This window comes from Corvus hawaiiensis, chromosome 13 (assembly GCF_020740725.1).
Source record: "Corvus hawaiiensis isolate bCorHaw1 chromosome 13, bCorHaw1.pri.cur, whole genome shotgun sequence".
Taxonomy (NCBI): Eukaryota; Metazoa; Chordata; class Aves; order Passeriformes; family Corvidae; genus Corvus; species Corvus hawaiiensis.
The window spans coordinates 6,392,717-6,415,671 of record NC_063225.1 but is presented as its reverse complement, the minus strand read 5'-3'; the positions used below and the strand labels follow the sequence as shown (position 1 = coordinate 6,415,671).

Here is a 22,955-nt window from a genome sequence, read left to right as displayed (position 1 = left end):
GCACTTACAGCTTCTCAAGCTCCAGTGGGTAGTTAGTAAACAACTCATAAAAGCACATTTCTGTACGTAATCGTGCAGTGCTGGCTTTGTTTTTCAATTCATATTTAAAATGCATTTATTCTGCTCATCTGAAAGTACATTTGGCTGGGTTTTTGTCATAAACAATGTTCTGTGTTCTGTTTTTCTGCAGAGTTGGGAACGATGACAGCTTAATACACACTTGGAAATTCCTGTCGCAGTCAACAGACTCTTTACATAAAATCAGCCGGGTTAATGAATCCATGGAGTCACTGGTTGATGAAGGTAAGAGATCTCCATGGCATTTATAGGAAAAGGAAGGTCTCAGTGCTGCTTTCCAGAAACACAAAATCCATTTTCAGCAAGTGTCTTCCTTTATAATGGACAATTAAAGTGCATTTATTTTAATCTTAGAATATTATTATGATAAACTAAAACAAAGCCCCACATAGTAATCTCTTTAGCTTGTTGAATTACAGAAAAACATTTAGAAGGTTTTAGTTACAGTTGAGTTACTTGGAATTTAGCTCAGGGACAAACATTTCCTCTTCTGTTGTGGTTTTTTATTTAACTGCAATGTCATTACGTTGCAGATTAAGAATACATTATCTGAGCTGGAATTTGGTCTGTGTGAAAATGGTGAACAGGAAACTAGGAAATAACCTTTAAAAGTGTTTTTCATAACTAGTCTTTATGTGGTATATGATCATTTGTGTTCTCAAAGGAGAATGTGTGTGATGTCTGTGGTGGGACTGACAAAGCCTAAACCTAAATAATTAGACAGGAATCTCAAATGGGACAAGTTAATGGCACTTACATTGCTTTGTGAAGGTGCAGACATGAATGAAGGACAGCTCATGGGAGACCTGGAATTAGATTCCAAGCAGCTGGAAGCAGAGTCCTGGAGCCAAGTAGTGGACAGCAAGTTCCTACAGCAGCAATACAAAGATGTTGTCAAACGGCAAGATGTGATTTATGGTGAGACATCTGCACCTTCACTTTACACTCACTGTAGACAGCTCCTTAATGTTCTCACATGGATTTGGGAAGCTTTAGGCAGGTGAATAGGAACATTGCTTTGGTCTCCTCAAAAGCCAAACTCTCATTCCTGAAGTTCCTAGAAACATAATGCATTATGTGAGAGCTGTCTTTCTGCATTTCACATATCCAGAAGCCATCAAAAAAACCCAGAAATTGCCTCTCCTCATTTATCTGCTGATGACTTTCAGATTGGGTTGCAGCACAAGGAGCTAGATAGGAAGTCTTTTCCTCAGGGATTCAGGAGCCATCCTGTATGGCAAAAGTGGGGTATGTGGAGGCTGGCAGTGAGGTGTTAGGAAGGAGAAGATAGCAGGGCTGAAGATTGAGACCTCAGCAGCAACATTCAAAGCTCTCTGTTGTGAGACTCCTCTTCCCCCCTGTTTCTCTCACTCATGAAGCTCTTGACTGATGTTACAATTCCTGACATGAAATTTTCTGGAGCCACTTAGAGAAACCCAGTTATTGGAAAAGCTTTCTAATGGCAGCTTTTCCTTGTGCTGTAACCAATGAACTCTTGTCCTCATCCTATCCAGAGCTAATGCAGACAGAAATGCACCACGTCCGCACCCTGAAGATCATGAACGACGTGTACAGTGCAGCCATGTTAAAGGAGCTGCAGTACGATCAGCAGGTTGTGGACAAAATCTTTCCCTGCCTGGAAAACTTGCTGCACATCCACAGTCAGTTTTTCCAGCGGATTCTGGAAAGGAAGAAGGAGTCACTGGCAGACAAAAGTGAAAAGAACTTTGTTATCAGGCGGATAGGTGACATCCTAGTGAATCAAGTAAGTGCTGGAAAATGTTTGCAGTTCTGAGAACACAGCTGAAAGCCAGATGCTTTTCCTTCCCTCCTGTTTGTGCCTGTCAGATAAATACAGCTGATGGCACCTTTACTCTTCACACATAAAAATCTCCACCTCTGCTTTTTGAAGCACTTTTTGCTCTTTTAGAGGAAGGTCCACTGTTGAAAATGAATTTAGTTCATTTTCTGGGAAAGAGAAGCATTCAGTGACAGGCACAAAACAGTTTGACCACAGCCTGGAGCATAGGCAGGAGCTCACAGCAAAATATGCCCAGTGTGTTTCTTGGCTGCATTACTGACCTGGTGTTTAACTCGGGGTGGGTCATTTTATTTTTCTTTATCCACAGCTTCTGTCTTCTTTTTGTCTGTCTTGAATTTTTTTGTGGTTGGCTTTTAAGCCCTGTGAGTGGAATCCCAAATTTTGCTGTAGGTGTGAGCTCAGTGAAGTCCCAAAATCAGCTCTTTACTTTCTAGACATCTGCTTGCATGGTTGAGGATGCTTTGGACTAATTTGATTTGATCAAGTTCTTCTGAGAGCCTGGCAGGCACTGCTGGGATGTCACCCCAGGAGCTCAGTGCAGGTTGGAGCTGTGTGTCCCATTCCTTGCAGTTTTCTGGGGAGAACGCTGAGCGAATGAAGAAAACATACGGCAAATTCTGCGGGCATCACAACGAGGCTGTCAATTACTTCAAAGATCTCTACTCAAAGGACAAGCGCTTTCAGGCATTTGTCAAGGTAGGACCTGGCAGAACAGACGTAGCCGATGGAAAAAGCATGTCCTTTCTGCACTCTGGGGAGTGTTTTGCTGCAGAACTGAAATTTTCATCTTTGTTCCTTAGAAAAAAATGAGCAGCTCCCTGGTGAGGCGTCTTGGGATCCCTGAATGTATCTTGCTGGTAACACAGAGAATCACAAAGTACCCGGTCCTTTTACAAAGGATACTGCAGTACACCAAAGGTAGGAACCAGTTCCTCTATTCTAAGCACGTGTTTTTTGTCCAGTGTGAATTTTTTGGATCCTTTACAGCTGAAGCAGATTTTATTACCAGCTAATCGAGCCATTGTTGTCTCACACCACTGCAACGAGATCACTCAGTTCCATACCTCCATTTAGGATTAGTTGTTTAGGTACCTTGATTTAGCTAATTATGGAGCAACATGCCTAGGCTCCAAAGTCTCCGGGTTTGCTTTTTTTGCTAATGGCTAAAATATGTGTCTAATTTGTGCATTTGATCTATACTGTCTCATATACAAAGTATATTGGAATATTCCCCAGCCTCAACCATGTATATGTAAAAGCTCTTATGAAACTCTTTAATGGGGAAAAATGTCTCATTTAAGTATTAAAAAGTTATAATGTGGGAACTTGGGAGAAGAGGAAGGAAGGAAGGAAGTAAAATTGGGAAGCCAGACTGCACAAAGTCAAATCAAGATGTTTCTGTTTCTTTTTTAAAGAAAATGAAGTGGAGCATGAAGACTTGACTCAGTCATTAAACCTCATTAAAGATGTGATTGCTGCAGTCAATAGCAAAGTCAGCAATTATGAAAAGAAAATGCGTCTTGGGGAGATTTACAACCGGACGGACAGCAAGTCCATCATGAGGATGAAGAGTGGCCAGATGTTTGCAAGAGAGGATTTGAGGCATCGGAAACTCATCCGAGATGGGCCTGTTTCACTAAAGAACGCAGCTGGCCGGTTAAAAGGTAAGACTGTCCTGCCTTCTGCTATGGAAGGAAGCAGCTCACCCTCTCTGGGTGCAGGATTAGTCCTCAGATTGGTGCCTCCACCCTTTATTTATTCTTCTGCTTTGACAGATTGTGACCGCTTTCCCTTGCTGTACCCCTGCTCCCCCATTGCATTTCCAATTCCTTGTGTGGGTTCTGGGGCAATAGATCGCTGCTTTTCCTCCTGGTGGCTGTGTGCCTGCTAAAGGCTCTGGTGGCAGTGACACTTCAGTGTGTCAGCCAAGGAGCAGAGTTGCTGTGGGATGCTCTGGGCCAGGAGGACACGATGGGGCTGCAGTTGCCAAGAGCACAGAGTCAGATCTCCGTGCCTGTGCCACAGTTCCAGGAATTGTTCTGGCTAAATCTGGAACCCAGCCTCAGCTTCCCAGGCCCTTCCTTCACCCCAAGGGCTGCAGCACGGCTGCAGCAGTGCCATCCCAGTTTCACTGGGATCCAGGGAGATGTCTGAGGCATTTGTTGCTCTTGAACCTTTAGAGCTGTTGACACAAACTGTTCAGAAGAGGCTCTGGTGTCCCTGCAGCTGCCTCTTATTGGGTCAGTGTTTCCTTGAGTTGCTTTTGGTTTGTTATCAGGTGGAAGAAGTTTTTTTGAGGTGCTGTGCACTGAAGTTCTCCACTGAATTAAACACTAAATCTCCCAAGGAATCCTTCAGCTGGGACCACAGTAGCAGTAAGAGCAGACAGGGCTGTGCCTCAGGCTTGGCAGGAAGGCTGGGCTTCCCCTCCTCCCTGCAGCATTAGCTGATTAAATTACGGTCTGTGGGCACGAATGGGGCCTGGGAGCCTGATGCCGTGCTGTGCAGGGAGGTGGTGATAACATGGAATTCCAAATGGGGTATGATTTATTTTGAGGTTTTTGAAGCAGGAAGTTTACAGATGATTTCTAGGCACCCGAGACTACTACTGCCTTTAGATGGTGGATGAAGCAAGTTCTGGTGCTGTTGTGAAATCGTGATAAGCACAGGCTCCATTTGCCTTTCTTAGTCATAGAAATGCGCAAACATGTCTGTAGTGCAAACTCCCAGTGAGGGTAGGCCCTGCAGGCAGGCTGGAGACCCAGGGACAGAGTAGATAGTTCACATATTCAGGTTATTTTGTGGTATTTGAAATGGAGCACTGAAAATTATAGGATAAACTTTCGTTTAAAGCGTTTTAGTATTTCCCCTCTCACAAAGTGCATGGAACAGAGAAAAGGGAGTCAAATGCCACCTTTTCAAACCTCCCCGAGCCTGGATTTCATTTTGCAGCTTTGCTTAAAGTTTAGTAGTTCTTTTATCTGGAATGGATTCTGTCTTCCCAAAACAGACTGGAAGGATTTACCCATGGGATGGTTTAAGTTTTTGGTTTACTTCCTTTCTGTCACAAGATTTCCCAAGTATATTACACAAAACCTCTTTGTACCGAGGGGTCTGGGTGGGGCATTACACTTGGTAGTTGCTGTGCAACTTTATGATATGTTATTAGGAGACTTGGAAGGCTCTACATGTACTCTGGGAAAAGACTGATTTAAAATCTTCTGTTGGCTTGAGGTTGCGTTTCCTTCTCCTGTGAAAGAAAGCCAGGTCCTGTGTCTCACGCAGGCTCCCCTTGGAGCTGTGTTTGTCTGAGAGCAGAATTACTGGTGGCTCCTGAAGTCAGTATTTCCTGGGAAAGAAACTGTAGCTGACAAATGTTGTTATTGCACGATAATTTACACCCTGCAAGCCACTCATCAAGAGAACCATAAAACCCAAAACTTCCTGTGCAGATATTTTGCTTGAGGGCAAAAATATTGATTGTTTGAGAAAACAGAGCTTCTATTGAATAAATGTCTCTGGCTTTCACTGTTACGCCCACGTCTTAACTGGTAGTGAGCATGTGGCTGGAGAGGAGCACCCCTGCTCTGATGGATGAGAACAAATCTTGCATCGTGCCCTGGAGCTGATGTGTCCTGCTTAATGCAAAGCTGGTTCAGAGCTAACCTGACCTGGCACCTCCAGGAACTGCCCTTGCTCCTCCTGCTAACTGGAGGTTGATCCTGCTTCCAGGATTTGCAGAACCAGCCCTGCTGCTCCCCAACACTGGTGTTACTACAAGAATTACATCTGTTCTGGGGTGGGTTGTGTGGTTATACTCCACTGGTGTGCTTCTTCTTTTGCAGAAGTCCAGGCTGTTCTCCTCTCTGACACGCTCGTGTTCCTTCAGGAGAAAGACCAGAAGTACGTCTTTGCCTCACTGGTAAGGCTTCAACCTTCTTTCCTTCTTGCTTTTTCTCTATAAGAGACCCGTGATGTTGTGCTGTGCAGCAAAGCCAGCCGTTGCCTGCTAAACAACTTAATTTTCTTGCTCGGAACATTTTTGTTTGCTGAGCAGACTCCGTTCTTTTTGATAGGAAAACATGTCTTCATGCCCCACCTCCCCTTCCTGCAGCTCCTTGGCACAGCTGATAATTGGCCTTGAAAACCTGCCTGTCACTCGAAACACTTGTGCATTGCAATTTGTGCACACTGGAGCAGTGACTGAGGTGGGAGGGGGCGAAGGGCATAATGCAAGCATTGTAAAAGTAAACCTCAGCAGAAGGAAATGTCTGAATACGTTGGGAGCTGCTGGGGGGGAACAGTGAGGTGAAATGCCAGGGCAGTAAATCCAACAGAACAGCTTGAAAAGAAATGTTAGAGAAATACATTTGTAATGTGCAGGAGCAAAAACATTAGGTTTGAGGGTAGGTGCCTGAAAACAGCTGGGCACACTGACCTGCTAAAGAAAACCTGGAGTCTGCTGGGCTGTACCTTCCAGGCATGGTCTAGACTGGCTAAACCTTGTGACCTTTCCACTCTTTGAGCATTTTGAAAGCTGATAATTTGTTATTCCAGTTCCAGCAACCCTCTGCACGGGCTCAGTGCCCTGCACAGGGGAAGCTGATTTGCATACAAGTCCTGCTAGTGAACCAGATCACCACAGCTGTAGCATGTGGTACAATGCACAAAGGGGCTGACTCGTGTGCAGATGACAGAGCAGCCTGGGGACGTTGTAACCCAGCAGGCTGATGGCACAGAGACCATAGCACATAGTGAACATCATCTCGCACATGAATTCTCACATAGGAGTCAGCTGTGAGCTTCTGAGAACAGCAGAGGTTTTGTGGGATTTGAAAACAAGGTGTTACTCTATCCTGGAGAGAGGTGGTGAAGATACTGAGTGTGAAGCAGGCTAGCAAGCTGCACCAAGTGCAAGGAGCTGTGATATTAATGACAGGGAGAGTGTGGGCAGCAGGAAATGGGTTCAGAGCAAAATATGGTACAGTTTACAAAGCCACAAAGTCAATTTGAAATGAATTCTTTCTTGAAAGGGAGTGAGGTGAAATTGCTTTTCCTACAGAGGTGTTGGAGGAAAGCAGAGCCTTCCCTTTTGTTTGACCCCATTGAAATTATTTGGGTTTTTTAGTTAGCCAGTAGGTTCAGAAAATGTTTACAACCTGAGAGATGTAGCACTATGGTTTATTGGGGACCTTTTCAATGCTAGTTTGAATCTGGGAGCTAGCATCGGTCACCCTTCTCACCCATTTCATTCCATCTGAAGGACCAGAAATCCACTGTGATCTCTCTGAAGAAGCTGATTGTACGAGAAGTGGCTCATGAAGAGAAGGGTTTGTTCCTGATCAGCATGGGTGGAAAAGATCCCGAAATGGTGGAAGTCCATGCCAGCTCCAAAGAAGAGCGTAATGGCTGGATACAGATCATTCAGGACACCATGAACACCATGTAAGACACCCAGCTGTTCTTGTGAGGCAGGGGTGCACTGGGTGTGTTCCTGTAGTAATTGAGCCGTGTCTCCTGTCCAGGGATAGAGATGAAGATGAAGGAGTCCCTTGTGAGTCTGAGTTTGAAAAGAAATTGTCTGATGCGAAAGTGAGAGGACTGAAAGGTAAAATCTTCCTGGAACAGAGCTGGGGAACGGATGTGGAAAAATGTAAGGGAGTGTTTGGGTTGGGTTTCATGATCGAACAGTGACTTTTTTCAATCCTGCATCCAGCAAATAACTGTAGTCCTGGTTTGCAGCTCACCTTCCTTGCATTATTTATTTTCTGAGCCTGCTGGGTGCCGCTGCTGTGCCGGATTGCCCAGGGCACTGTCATGCTGCCAAACCCAGCACATATTGTCAGGCTCCACTAGATGGGGCCAATATCTCAGGAATCGCTCAAGTTTCCTTGCCAAAGCTTTTATTTTCTGTCTTCATCCCTATTTTCCATTCACCCCCACAGAACAACTTCAGCAGAAGGATAAACAGATCCTGATCTTGCTGGAGGAGAAGACGAAGATCTTCCGGGACATGGCAGACAGTTCTGTGCAGGAGGAGATGCCAGGCTCCAGGCTGCTCTTCAGAGCCAACACAGAAGAGGCTCCAAAAGGAGAGGCCATCATGAAAACTGCAATAAATGAAGGTGAGCCAGTCAGGTGACACATAAATTACATTAACCAACAGACCCTTCAACTTCAGTTCTCAAGCACCAGTTCTGCAGGGGACATCTTCTCTTTGTCAGAATAACAAGATAAGGAGAAACTGCTATTCCTGATATTGTCTCAGGGACAGGTCATGAGGATCAGGAAAGGAGCCAGATATTGGGGGGTGTCGAAAGAGGGCAGAAAAGTCAGCACAAAGAAAACCATGCATTGAACCTGCTTTGGGGTCAGGAGCAGCATGGGATTTATCCTTGTCTGAAATTTGGACCATCCAGGCTTTTGCTGTGCTTCAATCTCAGCAAGATGTGAGGGTGGGGCTTGGGTTCCAGCAGGCGCTTGTGGTGCCTGCAAGGGACAAGCAGTTCTGTTGACAAAGGCAAGGGTAGGTGGAAACTCAGGCAACTTTCCAGTATGATCTTTGGAGAGGTTAAAAACTATTAAATGCCATTGCCAGAGCACATTGGAGTTGCCTGGAGGAAGAGAGGGAGGTGTAAGCTTGTGCAGAGCTCCAAGAGTTGGATTTAGTGGTGAGACAGACTGAGTTTTTGCAGGGGCAGTGTGTACTGTTCATATCATTGTCACAGAAACCTAGATTCTTTGTACAGCAAAGAATTTCTAACCCGAGTTCAGGCAGGGATGAAAATAGCTCAGAAACCTGCGGTGGGCTTTAACAGAGACATCATTGCTTTTTCTCAGTTGAACTGCTGCAAGACCTGGTGAACAGGAGCCTGGGCACTGCTCTTGGACAGCAGGTCAGCAGCACTGCCATGGATCAGGAGGGAGGAGTTGGCCCCATCTCACTCCCTAGAAGGGCAGAAACTTTTGGAGGATTTGACAGTCATCAGATGAACGCCTCCAAGGGTGAGTAGTTCTGTGTGTGCACATCAGAATTTGTTAATAATACATGTCATCATATCCTCTTGCTTCAGAAGGACTTCAGCTGGTGGTTTGGGTTTCACAACTCCTCTCCAACAATAGTTGATAGATTAAATCACAGATTAGGAAAAAAACCTGTGTACAGGTGGAGTGATGTTAGCTGAGAACCTGTGGCCACATAAGGGTTAAACATCTGAACTCTGCACTCCTCTCTGTGCTCTAAGTTATACTTGCTATTTTACTTACATGCCACATAAAAGCATTTGGCTTCTCAATAAATTACTTTCTTCATGTTATTATTGTAAAATCTACAGCTCTGTTCTTTGTTCTACACTTTTCTTCTCAGCAGGAGCCTGATGCTGTTGCATTTACAAATGGATGTGGATATTGCTGAATCAAACACCTTCTCCCCTGTCTCTGCTCTCTATGCATTTGTGTTGCACCTACATCTGCATGTATTATTCCTGCAATTAGGTCTCTCCCAAAGAAATGCGTGACTACTTATTTCAGCTGCATAGTTGGCTGCTTCCCAATGCCCTCTTTCTTTGCTCTAGTCATCAGAAACTTCCTTGTCCTCAAATTCCTTTCTCTGTGGTCTCGCTCACACTCCCAATACAACCAGTTTTGCTGTGCTAGTGTCTGTCTCAGCACTGGGATCATTGGACCTCGTCTGACCTCCTGCATTAAAGGAGCAGTGTTAGCTCCAGACAGTCAGACATGAGAACTATGTAGAGGCTTTCCCAGCTCTGTTGGAGAGCTGCAAAGCCCTCCACAGGCCTTGTCATCATGATGACAAATATACTCACACTGGAGGGGTTTGTTGAGGGTTGTGCCTCTCTCTGTTGCAATGATGAATGGGACAACCTCAGGCTGTTGCCCAGATCTAAGTTTTCTGTAGAAATAGCCTCTTATGAATTAGATTCTAATTCAGTAGTTTTAGGGTCTTGGAATATTCTGGGATAAGAATGCAGGGCCTATTTGTTCTGCCCAGGAGGTATGAAACCTGGCATTCATCTTCAGTTCTTCTGTTCACAACCTGTGAAACCTTGGGCAAGGCTTATAACCTGACACCCCTTCATTCTCCCCTCCAGCAAAGCAGAAGGGAGGAGTTTCCTCCTGCAGAGAGGTGGAAGGTCCCAGGACGTGGCGCAGGAGAGCAGGTCTGTTAGGAGGACTGGAGGATCAGCCTCTAATAGCAGAGCCAGCCTCAGGGGTGGGGGGAGGAGAGGGCCTTTGCACCAGATGTCCTTCATGCTGCTGCAGAATCAGGTGTATGTAAAGTTGTTTGTCTTTAAGAGTGGGAGAAGGAAGGTTGCCACTGCCAGTGTGGGTTTTCCCCATGGACTGCATCTCAGCTGGCAAGGGGAGTACAAGAGTCTTGGCAAGAGCTCGAGGATGGAAGGTCTGTGTGACTCCTTTTGAGCAGAAGGGCAGCACAGGGGGAGGGTCAGAGCCCTCCTGTCCTCACAGGTCAGTTCAGTCCTGCTCGGGAGCACTGATATGAGCCATCCGGGGGCAAGTTAGAAAGAGAAGCCCAGTGTCCCTTTGAAGATCCAGGTATCTGATAGCTAAGGTTAATGATAAATTGTTAGCATAGAATTACACAGGGTGTTGCACAGCAGTATCTGACCCAGATGTAAATTAACTTGCACAAGAGAGGCATTGAAACTATACCTGCAATAATATACCCTGATATGATTCTCTTATCGTCCTCCATCTGCTCTTATGCTGCCTCATGTCTTCTCAGCAAGTATTCTGTGGTAGCAGACAGCAGTGCAGGGGCTAGACAGAGCACCAGTTAATAGCAGTGTGCCGAATTTATCAGCACATTCTCTGAAACCAAAGTCAATCCTAATCTAAATTCACATCCACTTTTTCTGGTAGTGCTGACGTGTTCCGTATATTTAGGGCTCAAATGCTTTTAGTTAAAATGTCAAGAGCTCTGTGTCCGCTTTTGTGGAACATGGTGAGTTTCCTGTATTAAATTTCTCAGACTTTAGCAAGTTCATCTCTGCCTTAAAATGTTGAATAACTAATGTCAATGCTGGGTTCTTCCTTTAGGTGGAGCGAAAGATGAAGGCGACGATGCTCAGGACCTTCGGAGAACAGAGTCAGACAGCATTTTAAAGAAGGTACAGCTTAGTTTGTGCATCTGCTACCACTGAATTCAGATTCCAGGAGTGATAGTTCTAGCTTTGAAAAATGCCTGAAAATTTCTTGACAATTAGATACATCCTAATAAGTTAAAAATAAGACGTGAAATATGCGGCCAAAACCACCTTCTTGAAAACCACTGCGAATCAGTTGTGCTCCTTAGTGGCACAGGTTAGCTACCATCTGTCTGTGCGTCAGCCAAAGCATATGTTTCATTATGCATTGTTATTGAAATGATGAGGTCAGCTACAACCTTGCATCTTTTCTTTCTGGGGATCAATGCATCACATAACTGCAAAATAATACCTAATTAACACTTCATTGTATATGATTCTAAGGAGCCTAAAAAAATGCATGAATTCTCCCAAAATGGAAGGTGGAGGGGAGTGTTTAATGGATATGTCATTAGTTCAGCTTCAGAAGACATTTACTGGGATTTTTCATTGTCCTCATATTAAATTTGTGATCTTGTCATAGGGTGGAAATGCTAATTTGATGTTCATGCTGAAAAGGAATAACGAGGTAAGAATTGATTCCATTGCTCAGCTGTTTCCTTCATTTAAGTAGCTAGAGAATTTGTCTCTATAGGTGATAATGTAGAAGAAAACACATTTAATTTGCTGAAGCACATCAAGACTTTTAACTACATTAAGCTGAACCCACTGTGTCATCTGTTTGTTTAACCTTGGATGTTTAGACGGGGAATTCACTGATTGTCATCTGCTTGCCAGCAAGATGATACGTGCTGATTATAGGCAGCAAGGGTTAATTACCACCAGGATGCACAAGGCTGTATTTATTGTGCATCTGCAGACAGAGAGAGTTTAATTTCATGTTGCAGGTGCAGTGAATTGGGGCAATTAGATGTCTATTCTCCCTTTGATACACATTCATAACTCCCAATTAGCATTAATGACAAAATGAGAAGCAGTTCTCTTAATACTGGCTATCACTCCACTACTGCAAATACTGAAGTGCTTTTTATTCTTCTTAAAATTAATTGTAGGATATGAGAGATTCAGAGAAATTTTTAGCTAGGCTAAATTTAGGGATACGACATCACTCCAAAGTAGCTTGCTCTGTATTGATGCACGAGGTCTTTGCATTTCTGTATTTTCAGAAAGCCTTCAGGAACACACCTGCTGCACTTGTGTGCCTGCTGTAGTGCAGCTTTTCTGCCTGGTGGCAGTGGGACTTGTATGGGTCAGCTGGGGGGAGAAGGGTACAAATAGTCCACATCTATTTTAAGATTGCTTATTTTTTTCGCCCCTTGGAATATTTTCCCTGAAATTTTTAAGTGAACTTCTGGGCTTCATCCCAATTATTCTGCTTGTTCTTGAGCAAGCTGATGCTTTGGGAAATGGTTTGCAGAGGCAACTCAGGACTTCCCATGAGCTGTGTGCCATGAGGTACCTCTGCAGATGTTCCTTCCTCTGCTGCACTGACAGCTAGGGAAGGGAGGAAGATGATGACTTCTGGAAGATGTCCAAGGGATGTACTGGTGTACTGGGGGGTGATGCAGTCATTGCAAGGGAAGAGTGAGGAAAAGCAGGGTGCAGAGGGATGGCTGTGCAGTTTGTCAGACCCACTGGTGGGACACAGAACAAGAGAGGGTGCTGTCCACGTACCCAGCACTCGGTGAGATCTAACAGCAGTGCTTCTGTTTTCTCGCAGCAGGTCCTCCAAACCATTACCAGCCTCCATAAGCTGCTCAGTGCTTTGCAGGTAGGCTTAGCCCTTCACCCTGCCCCCACACACTGCTTGCCTGAGCTGCCAGTCGTGCTTTGCCCCTTGTCTCCCCTTCTCCTGTCACATCCCTGCATGGCTGAACACTCCACGGCCAGCTTACAGGCTGTGGGAGTGACCTGCTGCCTTAGAGAACCAGTGCTGGCCTGAATTTGGGAAGCTGCTGGGGGAGATGCTTTGCCAGCATGCTCTGGTAACCCAGCTGCCAGGCAGCAGTGCTGGGCTGCAAGTGTGGTGGGAGAAGAAGGGGTTCAGTACAGCACCCTGAGTTTTTCAGGGATGGGCCTCTTCCCACAGAGAGGATGCTGCAGTGATTTCTGTCTCCTCTCTTCCAGGGTGTGGTGCTGCAGCAGGACACCTACATCGAGGACCAGAAGCTGGCTCTGAGCGAGAGGGCTCTGAGCCGAAGCTTCTTCCGGCCCAACTCGCTGCTGGAGCAGGAGAAGCAGCGCAACCTGGAGAAGCAGCGCCAGGAGTTGGCCAACCTGAAGAAGCAGCAGACACAGCACCAGGAGGAGAGGCGGAGGAGGGAGAAGGAGTGGGAAGTCCGGGAGAAGGAGCTGGCAGAGCAGGAGGCCCAGCTGGCCCAGCGCGAGGAGCAGGTGCAGAGGCTGAGGCAGGAGCTGGAGCGGGAGCGGGAGGAGCTGCAGGTGAAGAAGGCGGCCTACCAGCTCGACCTGGAGAGGCTCCGCACGGCGCAGAAGCAGCTGGAGAGGGAGAAGGTGCAGCTCAAGCAGGACGTGGAGCGATTTGCTCAAATGCGGCAGGAGTCTGACCACAACCAGGTAAATTATGCCAACAGCCAGGCTCCCAGGGAAGCTGGTCCCTGCAGGGAGCTCCCAGCCAACCCCTGGGTGAACTGCGTGCCCCTCACAGGGCACACAGCTGGTGGAAGCCCAGCCCAAGACATGTGGGGCCTGGTATTTAAAACTGGCTCTTCCCTTGCATGTGATGTGCAGTGCTGCATTTTTTGCACCTCTGGAGCTGCTGAGGCACTGCCAGTGTTGGTGCTTCATGGTGTATTGGGGGTGCCTGGCCAGTGCTGGGCAGCCTGAGCTCTGCCCACGTCCCTGGCTGTGTGTTGTGGGATGGTAGAGAGGAGGTGGCAGGCTCCCAGGGAAGATGCCCTAGGCAATCCCAGGAGGTTGACCCTGCCTGATGTTGGCCTTCACCCCACGAGAGCTCTGGGGGGTGGTCAGGCAGAGGAGACATCCTTGTCAGACACAACCTGAGCGTTGTGGGTAACCTGCAGCCTCCAGCTGTCACAAAAATCACCTGTGAGGCTGATAACTGCAGGGCAAGGCTGTTTGCATGCTGACATCCATCTCCAAAAGCATTCTCCATATCCAGAAAAGAGATGGCATTGCCCTTGTCCTGAAAAGAGCACCTGCAGTCCAGTTGTGGCTCAGTGAGCAGAAGTCCCCAGCTCTGCTGGAAGAGGCTTCTGGTGTCTGACTGCTCACGACCACAAAGAAAAACCCACACACAGATCCTGCTTTGGGCATTTTTCAGCAAGCTAAGGTTTAATTCTTTACAACTGTGCAGCAGTGTGATGGAGGAGAGTAAGCATCATTGGCAAAACATGGGCTGAATTTAATCCTTAAGCCTGTTGATCATTTGTTTGTTCATAACTCACTAATTCTGACTGTAATTTGCTTAGAGATTTAGCAGAATTAGTTTATAAATGTTGGATTGCAGAATGGAAATGATTTTGAGTGCCTGAACAGCCTAATTGTGGAGCTGAGCAGTGAGCTCTGAAAAGCTAATCACCAGAGGAGGCCCTGCTCCCTCCCACCCAGCCCCTGATCAAGCCAGAAGTTTTCCAAGCAGACAGTGAAACTGTTCCAGCTCCAAGCACTTGTAGACAAGGGGGCATGGATGCAGTGGGAGAGGCTGAGAGGTAAAATGCCTGCAGGGCCTAAGAGATTTAGGAGAAGGAAGCACCTTCTCAAGGCAGGTATCTGACTGACATTGCAGAGCTATTAATAGAGGGTTCAGTCGAGCTTTGTTGGGCTTGTTTTGATCTTCCCTTTGAATGTGCAAGCTCAATTACATCCTGAGACAGCCATTAGGAAAAAAAAAATCAGGAAAAATGCTTTTGCTTTCATCTTTTGCTTGGGAAGGCTTCCTTTGACACATGGTGCTCCCGTGCTGTGTGCTGGCGTTCATTCCCAAAGAGGCATGCTGCTCCTTGGCCTCCTGCCACCATCTGTGTGTGCAAACGATGCAGGGTGAGTCTTGCTATTGAGATCTTAGAGAATATTTGCCCTTGGCTTGTTGATACATAGCATAGTACATGTAGGAGCAAAAGATAGTGGAGTGTTACTCTTTGTATGCCTCATTTCTTCATCTTGAACAGAGAGGGCTTTTCTCTTTACTTTGCCTGGATGGGGACAACGTTTTACCTGGTGAATGGGCTGGATGTTCACAAGAACAACCTCTGTGAGTGGTCTGGGACACACTGTTTCTATCCATGTTCTGTGCTAGCCTATTTCAGGAAACACTTTTCCTTTCTAGGTATCAAACCTACATGAGAAACTTGCAAGAGTCTCCTCCCAGTCCAGCATCGATGAATGCTCCACACAGAAGAGCCCTTCCCTTCCTAAACAAGGGCACTTTGACGCAGAACTGTCTGTCTCCCCCAAAAGGAACAGTCTTTCAAGGACACACAAAGAGAAAAGCACTTTCCATTTGCTTAGCACAACAAACCAGACTAACAAGGCAGCTGAGGAACAGACCCAGATGCCTACTCGCCTCTTCAGTTTAGCCAAACCAAAGGAGAAGAAGGAAAAGAAGAAAAAGGGCAGGGGACATCGCTCCCAACAGTCTGGTGAGTGTCAGGAGAGCTCACAGGTGTTTTTTCAGGGTTGGTAAGTTGGCTGTTTTCCTTCAGCCATAAAACTTGTGGGAGCCACAAAATCTGGCTTTAAATGAGGATGGTGACGCAGGGATGGGGAAGACCAGCTGTTCTGAGTGGAGTTCCCAGCTTGAAGTGATTTTCCATGGGCTTTTCCGCCTGTTCTGCAGCCCCTGGGGTTGTCAGAGGGACACACTCTGCTTCTTCCCTTTCCTATCCCATGGGCTGGATTCTCTGCTTCAAGGAGGAAAACGTTCTGCTTCAGTGTCTGTGCTTTCAGAAGGAGCTGCTGCTGGGATGCTCCTGGCTGTTGCAGCTCCTGATGTCTGCTTTAGCTCTGTGGTAATTTGGAAGTGATACCCACAAGCCTTCTGGTGGCCCTTCCCTTCCCCTCAAGCTCTTGTTTGGAAAAAAACCATGCAGGTTTTTTTTGTCTGGTAGTTCTGCATCCCCTTAGGACTCAGAGCTGCAGCTCAAACCTCTGACCCACATGAAATTTGATCACATGCCCTCGGATGACCGGTTTCATTCACGCTAGCTCACTGATGTTTTCCAGCTTGTGCACAGGAAATCTCACCCATTACAAGGTATAATTTCATGGTAGCTCATAAGGGAACTGAACATCTTTTAAGGAACCATGTGGATTTGGCAGACAGCGGGGTTTCTGTGCACACGGACCCCCTGGAGGCTCCAGGCATTTTACTCTGCCTGCTGTATCCCCATGTTCCCGTAGTGATTCCCACCTGTTGTTTTTGGGTGCTGCAGATTCTCACTCGTCAGAAGCACCTCCAGAGGGTGAGGAGATCTTCTGCTGAGCACGGACTGTTGCAGTGGTCACTCGTGGCATTGGCACCGTGGACATCTCCCTGCCTGTGACACAGCACGTGGCTGGTGCCTGCGCTGGACAAGCATCTGGAGGTTTTAAATAAAACGTGTTCTGAAGTCTGCTAAGTGGTGGATAAGGGCCTCTCTCCTGTGGTTTCGGGTGAATTCTCCCTGCAGAGGCTGTGCCTGCATGGCTCACAGGACCATCTCCTTGTGCAAACCTGGGGTCAAACGGATTGGGATAGATGTTGTCTGTCTCTTCTTACTGCTAAAGGATGAGAAAATATAGCCTTAAGGGGTCTGTGCCTTCAAATTCCCCTGTACTGGGGAAAAGAACCAAAACCAAGCATTTAGCAAAAGATTAGGACTCTACAAATGGTGCGTACACACTGGCATATACAGATATACTGTACATATACATATATGTATCTATGTATCCACTGGGATATGCTTACAGTCCCTACAGCCCAGGTCCACCCGTGGGGATAGATGATACCTGATGACTTTCAGGGAGTGTGTAGATATTAAATATCTTGCCCTTACTGCTCCGACTGGAACCGAGTGACCTGCACACCCCTTTTGTGCTCGTGGGATAGGGGCTGTTTGGTTTCAGAAGGGTATCTTACACCAGGAAGCAGTAACAGCATTCAGAAGCAACAACCCAGAGGATAAAAAAATAAAATTTAAAATCATTCTGAGCTATTTCTGCAGGGCAGAGGAATTAAATGTCAAACTTTGTTTTCAGAGTCAAGCAGGACATCACTGGGTATATTTAAAACGGCGCAGAAAAGAGAATTTTGGTAGGCTGGTGAGGCAATCCCAGGGAGCCAGAACAGACAGTGTTCAAATGGGAACAACAGTAAGCAACATTTTTTTACACAATCTGTTTGAGCTCCAGCTCACTCCCTCCCATCCCCGAAGTAAAGATTATCCTTTTGCTGGAATAGAGCTCTCCAGTTGCATTTGACATCCCCATATAAGCCTAATGACTTAGTGGAGGGATGGCTAAAAATCTGCTTTTAGGGATCTTTGTTCTGTTCTCTGTATTCTTCTTAGCCTGCTTTTTGTGCTACTGTTGGGCTTCTGTTTCTCTGGATTTTCTCACTTGTCCTGCTCATTTCTGAGGCAGAGTGAGAGCAGCAGTGTCTGAGCAGGTCAGTGAGACCTTGCGGGGCAGCGGGGCGAGCTCCAAGGAGATGGCTCCTGTCCCTATGGCTGTGCAATACTGGGCACTTGGGAACCATTTTTGGGGAGAAAAAGGTTCTGATGGACAAATCCCCTGTGGGACAGGTCTGGAGTCCAGCGTAGCATGTCCCTTTGGCCTCTGGGGTGAAGTGTCCATGCAGAACAGGAGGGTCCGAGGGCAGCTCTTGCTGTGCCAGCTGTGGGGTGTCTGTACAGTTGTTGAACACAGGGATGTGTTCAGCGGGGGAGGAGAAATGCAAAAAGACACACTTTTCTCAAAAATCACCTTTTTTCCAATCCCTGTCAGGAGAATTACCCGAGTGGATTTGTAAATGGTTACCAGCTTCAAAATAGGTCAAGGTTTTGCTCAGAGTTTGAAGCTGTCAGGTGCATTTCCTTTCCTACCAGGTTTTTTTGTTTTCTTTGAAATAACAAATCATTTCTCTTTTTGCACTATTGTTTGATTTCAGTTTGCTCTCAGGCTTGTCGTGAGCTGGTGACCCGCAGCAGTTTTCAGAGTTAATGCTGACGAGCATCAGCAGCATTGATGGTGAGGTGGATGCTTGGGCTGGGCTGTCTTGGTGCAGGAACCCTGCTTGCTTTGGAAGCTCTCTACACTATTAAGACTCAAAAGAAAAAGAGAAAAAAAAAGAAAGGAAAAAGGGTTGAGGTTTTGGTTTTTTTTAATATTATTTGGTGCTTGTTCTTAATTGCAAGCAGGGCTTGCAAAAATATTTATCTTTCATTTTATCTGAAAGAGTTTTTTAAAAAAAGTTTACTTGGTTTTATTTTTTTATTTCTTTTTACTTTTGCTTTTGTTTGGGGAATGATTTGGAGTTTTTTTTCTCTTCCCCCCCCCCTTTTTTTTGGTTTGTTTATTTGTTTTGTTTTCTTACCAAAAGATTGGTAAAACCAAATGTTCACATCTCCCTGTTTCCTACAAACCATGGGGTTGGGCAGTGCTGCTTTGCAGCTCATTCCATGCCCAAAGTCACACAATTTCAGCTGAGAGCTTTCTTCAAGGCAGAGCATCTTCAAGCCAAAAAAAGTCTGGAAAAAGACACAGTGACTTCAGACAAGGCTCCTCCTGTCAATTAGTTTCCTTGTTTTAACTTTTGGTTAGGTTTTCTCATTCCCTTTGGAGGCAAAGGAAAAAGCAAAGCATGGAGTGCCTTGCAGTGATGTGAGGGTCTGGTTGCTCTCCTGAACCCGAGGGGAGCTGAAGGAGGTGTGCTGGTGGTGTGGTGTTACCTTTTTTGTAAGAAAACCACCAACTTCAGAAAGTAACTTCTGCCCTGCTGTTTATACATCTGCAAACGCGAATGTGCCAAGCTGAAATTTTTGGAAACCAAAGCAGTGTGTGGCTCATTTACTGCTGTGTGAACAGAGATCAGGGCACTGGTAGGTCTGAGTTCCCCTCAGCCTGGAACAGCCTTTGCCACTATGAGCTTTTCAGTTTATCCCACTGTCTTTTCCCCAGTCACAGCACATGCCAGATTCACAACACAGCAATGTCCCACGGCTCTGAGAAGGGCACCCAAAGGCAGATGTGTGACCCAGGCCAGCAGGGTTGAATCTCTTCCTGGCTTCACCATCTCTCCTGGCCTGTGCAAATCAAAAAGAGCATTCAATGCCTGAAGTGCAAATAGTATTGGCTAAGTGATCTCCCAAGGTCCCTCCAGTTCCTTGACAGAAACCATGGGTGTGGGTCAGAAATACACTGACCAGAAATCCTGTGTACCAAAGCTGTTCGTGTCTTAAATTCTGGTGGACAGACCTTTGTCCCTGGAGGATGTCTGTTACTGTATGATTCACTTTTTTGGAATGAAGCCTTTCCTCCCACACTGCTTCCTCCTCCTTTCACCTTTAGGAAGGTAAGGGCTTGTTTTTATCTCTTTAGCCTTTTATTTTTCCCATCTCAGGTTTTCTTTGGAAAGGCTTGGCATAGGTTCCTAGAGTCAGATTCCTGCTCTGATCCCTGAAGGTTGTCTAGCATTGTCTGCTAGGGCATGGTCCCAGCTTTACAGCAGCAAAACCCATCCTCTTCCTGGCCTTAAAATTGCATTTGCTCCAGTTCCATGCCTGGCATCCATCCTGCAATTGTTGAAAGAAAACATGCTGCTTCTTCAGCCCAGCCCGTTGCTGTCTAGTTCCCAGAGTCAGTCCCTTGATCCCTTTTGGAGCACCCAAACCACCCACCCTGTTTTGCATTGGGTTCCTGGGACTCAGGATAGGTTCAAAACCATCTGTTTGAAGCCCATGTTGTTGGACGGAGAAGAGGATCCTGCGAGGGCTCTTGGAGCTGTTTGTGCTGGTGTTTCATGGCGGGCAGAAATCAGATTTGCTTTTCTTGGCCTGGTCTTTGCCACTGCCCAACAGGAGGGGTTTCAGTGTCCAGGGAAAGTGAGGATGTGGGCTCAGACAAGTACAGAAGTGGCCAGTATTAGCTGGGGGTGCCAGAATCCCCAGCAGCAGAGAGTAGCTGTAGCAAAGGGTGGGAGACTCAATGGAGTTGTGTGGGGTTGGCCTAAGATTTTTTTAAATGAAGTGATCATCTCAACACATAACTTGATGTCAGTTTGATGCCATAAAGCACTTTAAATGGAACTGGTCTTGCCCCTTTTAATTATGGTTATTTGCAGACAATCAGTTTTGCCATTGCTTTCCCCTCTGTATCCCCCCCCAGCAAAATCAGAGCTGCAAGTAGGTGTGTTCCTGGTGTGGTTTGGCTTTTCCCCAAGAGGGAAAGAAGGGCCAAGCTTTTTGTATTATTTTTAGACCAAAGTGGGTACGAATCTGACTACAGTCCTACTGCAGGTAGGTTGTGTGGCAGGACAAGAGAACTGGCTTCTGCTGGCTCAGGTATATCCCCCAGGAGAGCCCATGCCCACTTCACCATCACCTTCCTCACAGGTAGGGAAGCAACCTGCCAGTGGTTTTCCCTCCATTTCCTTTTCCTTGGAGAAACTCAGAGCGAAGGAGATGTGAGGGGATGCATCCAAATAAGTGAGGCTCTTTCCATGCACCAAGGTATTTACTGTCCAGGCCACTGGGACACCTCCCACCTCCTGGGACAGGAGCTCTCACCCCCACCGAGGGTGGACTCTTCCCTCTGGAGGTGTGACAGTGCTGGGCAACTCAGTAATGCCATCAGCTTGTGTGGATTTGCATCCAGAGAGTCCGACCACCTTTGCACCTTCCTTGAGTCACTAGGAAATCCCACAGCTGTTGCTGAAACACCCAACTCCAGTCCTTCCACATGCCACCTAGTCAGAAGAGGTTCTTCAGGTGCCAAATCCCAAGGAAGCTGTCTAGGATATCTATGGCATGGAGCAAGGGAGGACTGGGCAGGGGACACAGGAGAGTATCTGCTAAAATCCCACAAAACATTCCTTGTTAACCAGAACTCTGGAAATTTTTCTGCCTGCTGGCCAGGTTTGGGAATTTGTCATGATCTAGGGCACCCTTTTAAATAAAAAACCTCCCCTGCTGCTCATAACTCTTGCTTCATGTGTCAGAAGGGGCAGCAATCCACAATTCTTCGTTGGTGATACAGCTAATTTTTAAATATAGGCGAGCTGAACTGGCCAAATCTACTACACCTAGTGCTCTTCAGTGATGAGAAGTGTAACGCCAGCTCTCTTCCCACCTGCGTTTCCAGGGCTCTGTGCCCTTTCCTTCCACATGCATTTCACTGACACTGATGCTTTGCCCAAATATAAATCAGCTTCCATTGCTTCGGGGGAGGGGGGAACAGGATAACAATCACTGCTTTGCATACAGCTATGAGCTTTGTATGTATTTAAGCTGTCTATAGGTATCTATCCTTTCCATGCTCTAAAGTAATTCTGCAATTTTCTTTATCAATATTGAACACTGACTCAAAAAATGAAATAAAAATCTGTGTCCAGTTCAGTTCGCCTATGGTTAAAGTTTAGCCTGGTGTTTATTTTGTACTAATATGGAATGCACTTGAGTAATTCCCAGAACAGTGAGGTGTATTATAATAACCTGATATACCTCTGCTTTTCGTTTGTTTCTTATTAAAAACAAAAAGGAAAAAAAAAAAAAAAAGCTTTGCATTTTCATGTTGAACCCGTAAAGAATAAAAGTTGGGAAAAAAAGATTTTTAAAGAAGAGGGTAAAACCTAATTGCTGTATGTTAATTTGTAATTATGTAAAAAGTGAGCAGGTTATTGACTGTAAAATTCTTCAGTTCTTCTGTAACTTGTCGGAAACCATTAGGTTTTGTAACAAGCTTTTATTTATCTTCCTTTTTAGTTATCAGTATCAACCTCTTGTAAAGTCATTCTTCCTCTAAATAAATTTGATTTTAAGTCTGAGTTTTCTGCCTCATTTTTTCCCACACCTTTGGTATTTCTGCTGTTGACTTTTTTGCACCAAGGCTGAATGAAGAGCCCTAACCCCCAACCTGTAACCAAATGTTTGCATTACCTTTATCATCTCTGTTCCAGGTTGTACCCACTGGACTCTAACTTATTTTCCTCCTCTTAGAAGATTGGCATTTTACTGAAGGACAGATGGCTGTGTGATATCCTTGGGTTTTTCTCCCCCCCCCAAACACAAAGGGCTGTTCATCCTTGTACAAGAAGAAGAAGGGTCACAGCTGATCTCTTTGCCTCTTCAGCCCCGTGAGTGAGAATAATCGGAGTCTGGGGGCTGCATGTGCTGGCTGATGGCACAGAGTTCCTGTAACCCCCTAACACAGCTCTGTGTCTTTGACAAATCCTAGACACACAGGTTTTTGGCTTATTTGGCTGAGAGAACCATAGATGCTGCATCTCATCCCAGGACAAGGTCCACAATGCTGTGTTCTTTAGGTATTCCCATCTCTCCTGCAAGAAGACACCCATCAGAAATGCTGTATCCAGGATCCAGGTCTCCACTGAGGAGGTGATGAAAGGAAGAAAATTCTCTGTGGTGAGGCACTGGAACAGTTGCCCAGAGAAGCTGTGGATGCCCCATCCCTGGAAGTGTTCAAGGCCAGGTCAGACAGGGCTTGGAGCAACCTGGTCTAGTGGAAAATTCCCTGCCTGTGGCAGGGGTGATGGAAAGAGGATCTTTAAGGTCCCTTCCAACACAAACTATTCTGTGATTCCAAGATAAGGTACATGGTGTTCCCAGTGCCTGCAGGCATCAGTCCAGGCAGGAGAGGGTGCCAGAAGTACAGAGCCATGACGATGAGAAGTCACGGAGGACCACAATGGCTGGAGTTTCCCCATGACCATTTTCTGCTGGATCATAGAA

General features: G+C 46.1%; 1 protein-coding gene across 11 annotated transcripts in view; it reads left to right on the top strand.

The window, feature by feature from the left end:
* Nucleotides 1-22,030, top strand: part of AKAP13 (A-kinase anchoring protein 13) — a 206,158-nt gene extending 184,128 nt beyond the window's left edge. For 10 of the 11 annotated variants that reach the window (XM_048317388.1, XM_048317383.1, XM_048317386.1 and 7 more), the window contains 17 exons: nucleotides 191-303; nucleotides 850-996; nucleotides 1,593-1,843; nucleotides 2,471-2,596; nucleotides 2,701-2,818; nucleotides 3,316-3,564; nucleotides 5,746-5,822; nucleotides 7,164-7,345; nucleotides 7,426-7,508; nucleotides 7,846-8,025; nucleotides 8,741-8,905; nucleotides 10,982-11,052; nucleotides 11,552-11,596; nucleotides 12,749-12,799; nucleotides 13,156-13,605; nucleotides 15,338-15,650; nucleotides 16,443-22,030. In XM_048317388.1, coding sequence (XP_048173345.1) covers nucleotides 191-303; nucleotides 850-996; nucleotides 1,593-1,843; nucleotides 2,471-2,596; nucleotides 2,701-2,818; nucleotides 3,316-3,564; nucleotides 5,746-5,822; nucleotides 7,164-7,345; nucleotides 7,426-7,508; nucleotides 7,846-8,025; nucleotides 8,741-8,905; nucleotides 10,982-11,052; nucleotides 11,552-11,596; nucleotides 12,749-12,799; nucleotides 13,156-13,605; nucleotides 15,338-15,650; nucleotides 16,443-16,492 — 2,671 coding nt within the window. In that variant the 3' untranslated portion in view covers nucleotides 16,493-22,030. The remainder of the gene's footprint in view (nucleotides 1-190; nucleotides 304-849; nucleotides 997-1,592; nucleotides 1,844-2,470; nucleotides 2,597-2,700; nucleotides 2,819-3,315; nucleotides 3,565-5,745; nucleotides 5,823-7,163; nucleotides 7,346-7,425; nucleotides 7,509-7,845; nucleotides 8,026-8,740; nucleotides 8,906-10,981; nucleotides 11,053-11,551; nucleotides 11,597-12,748; nucleotides 12,800-13,155; nucleotides 13,606-15,337; nucleotides 15,651-16,442) is intronic. The other variant, XM_048317384.1, reaches the window with a different exon arrangement.
* Nucleotides 22,031-22,955: the final 925 nt, after the last annotated feature.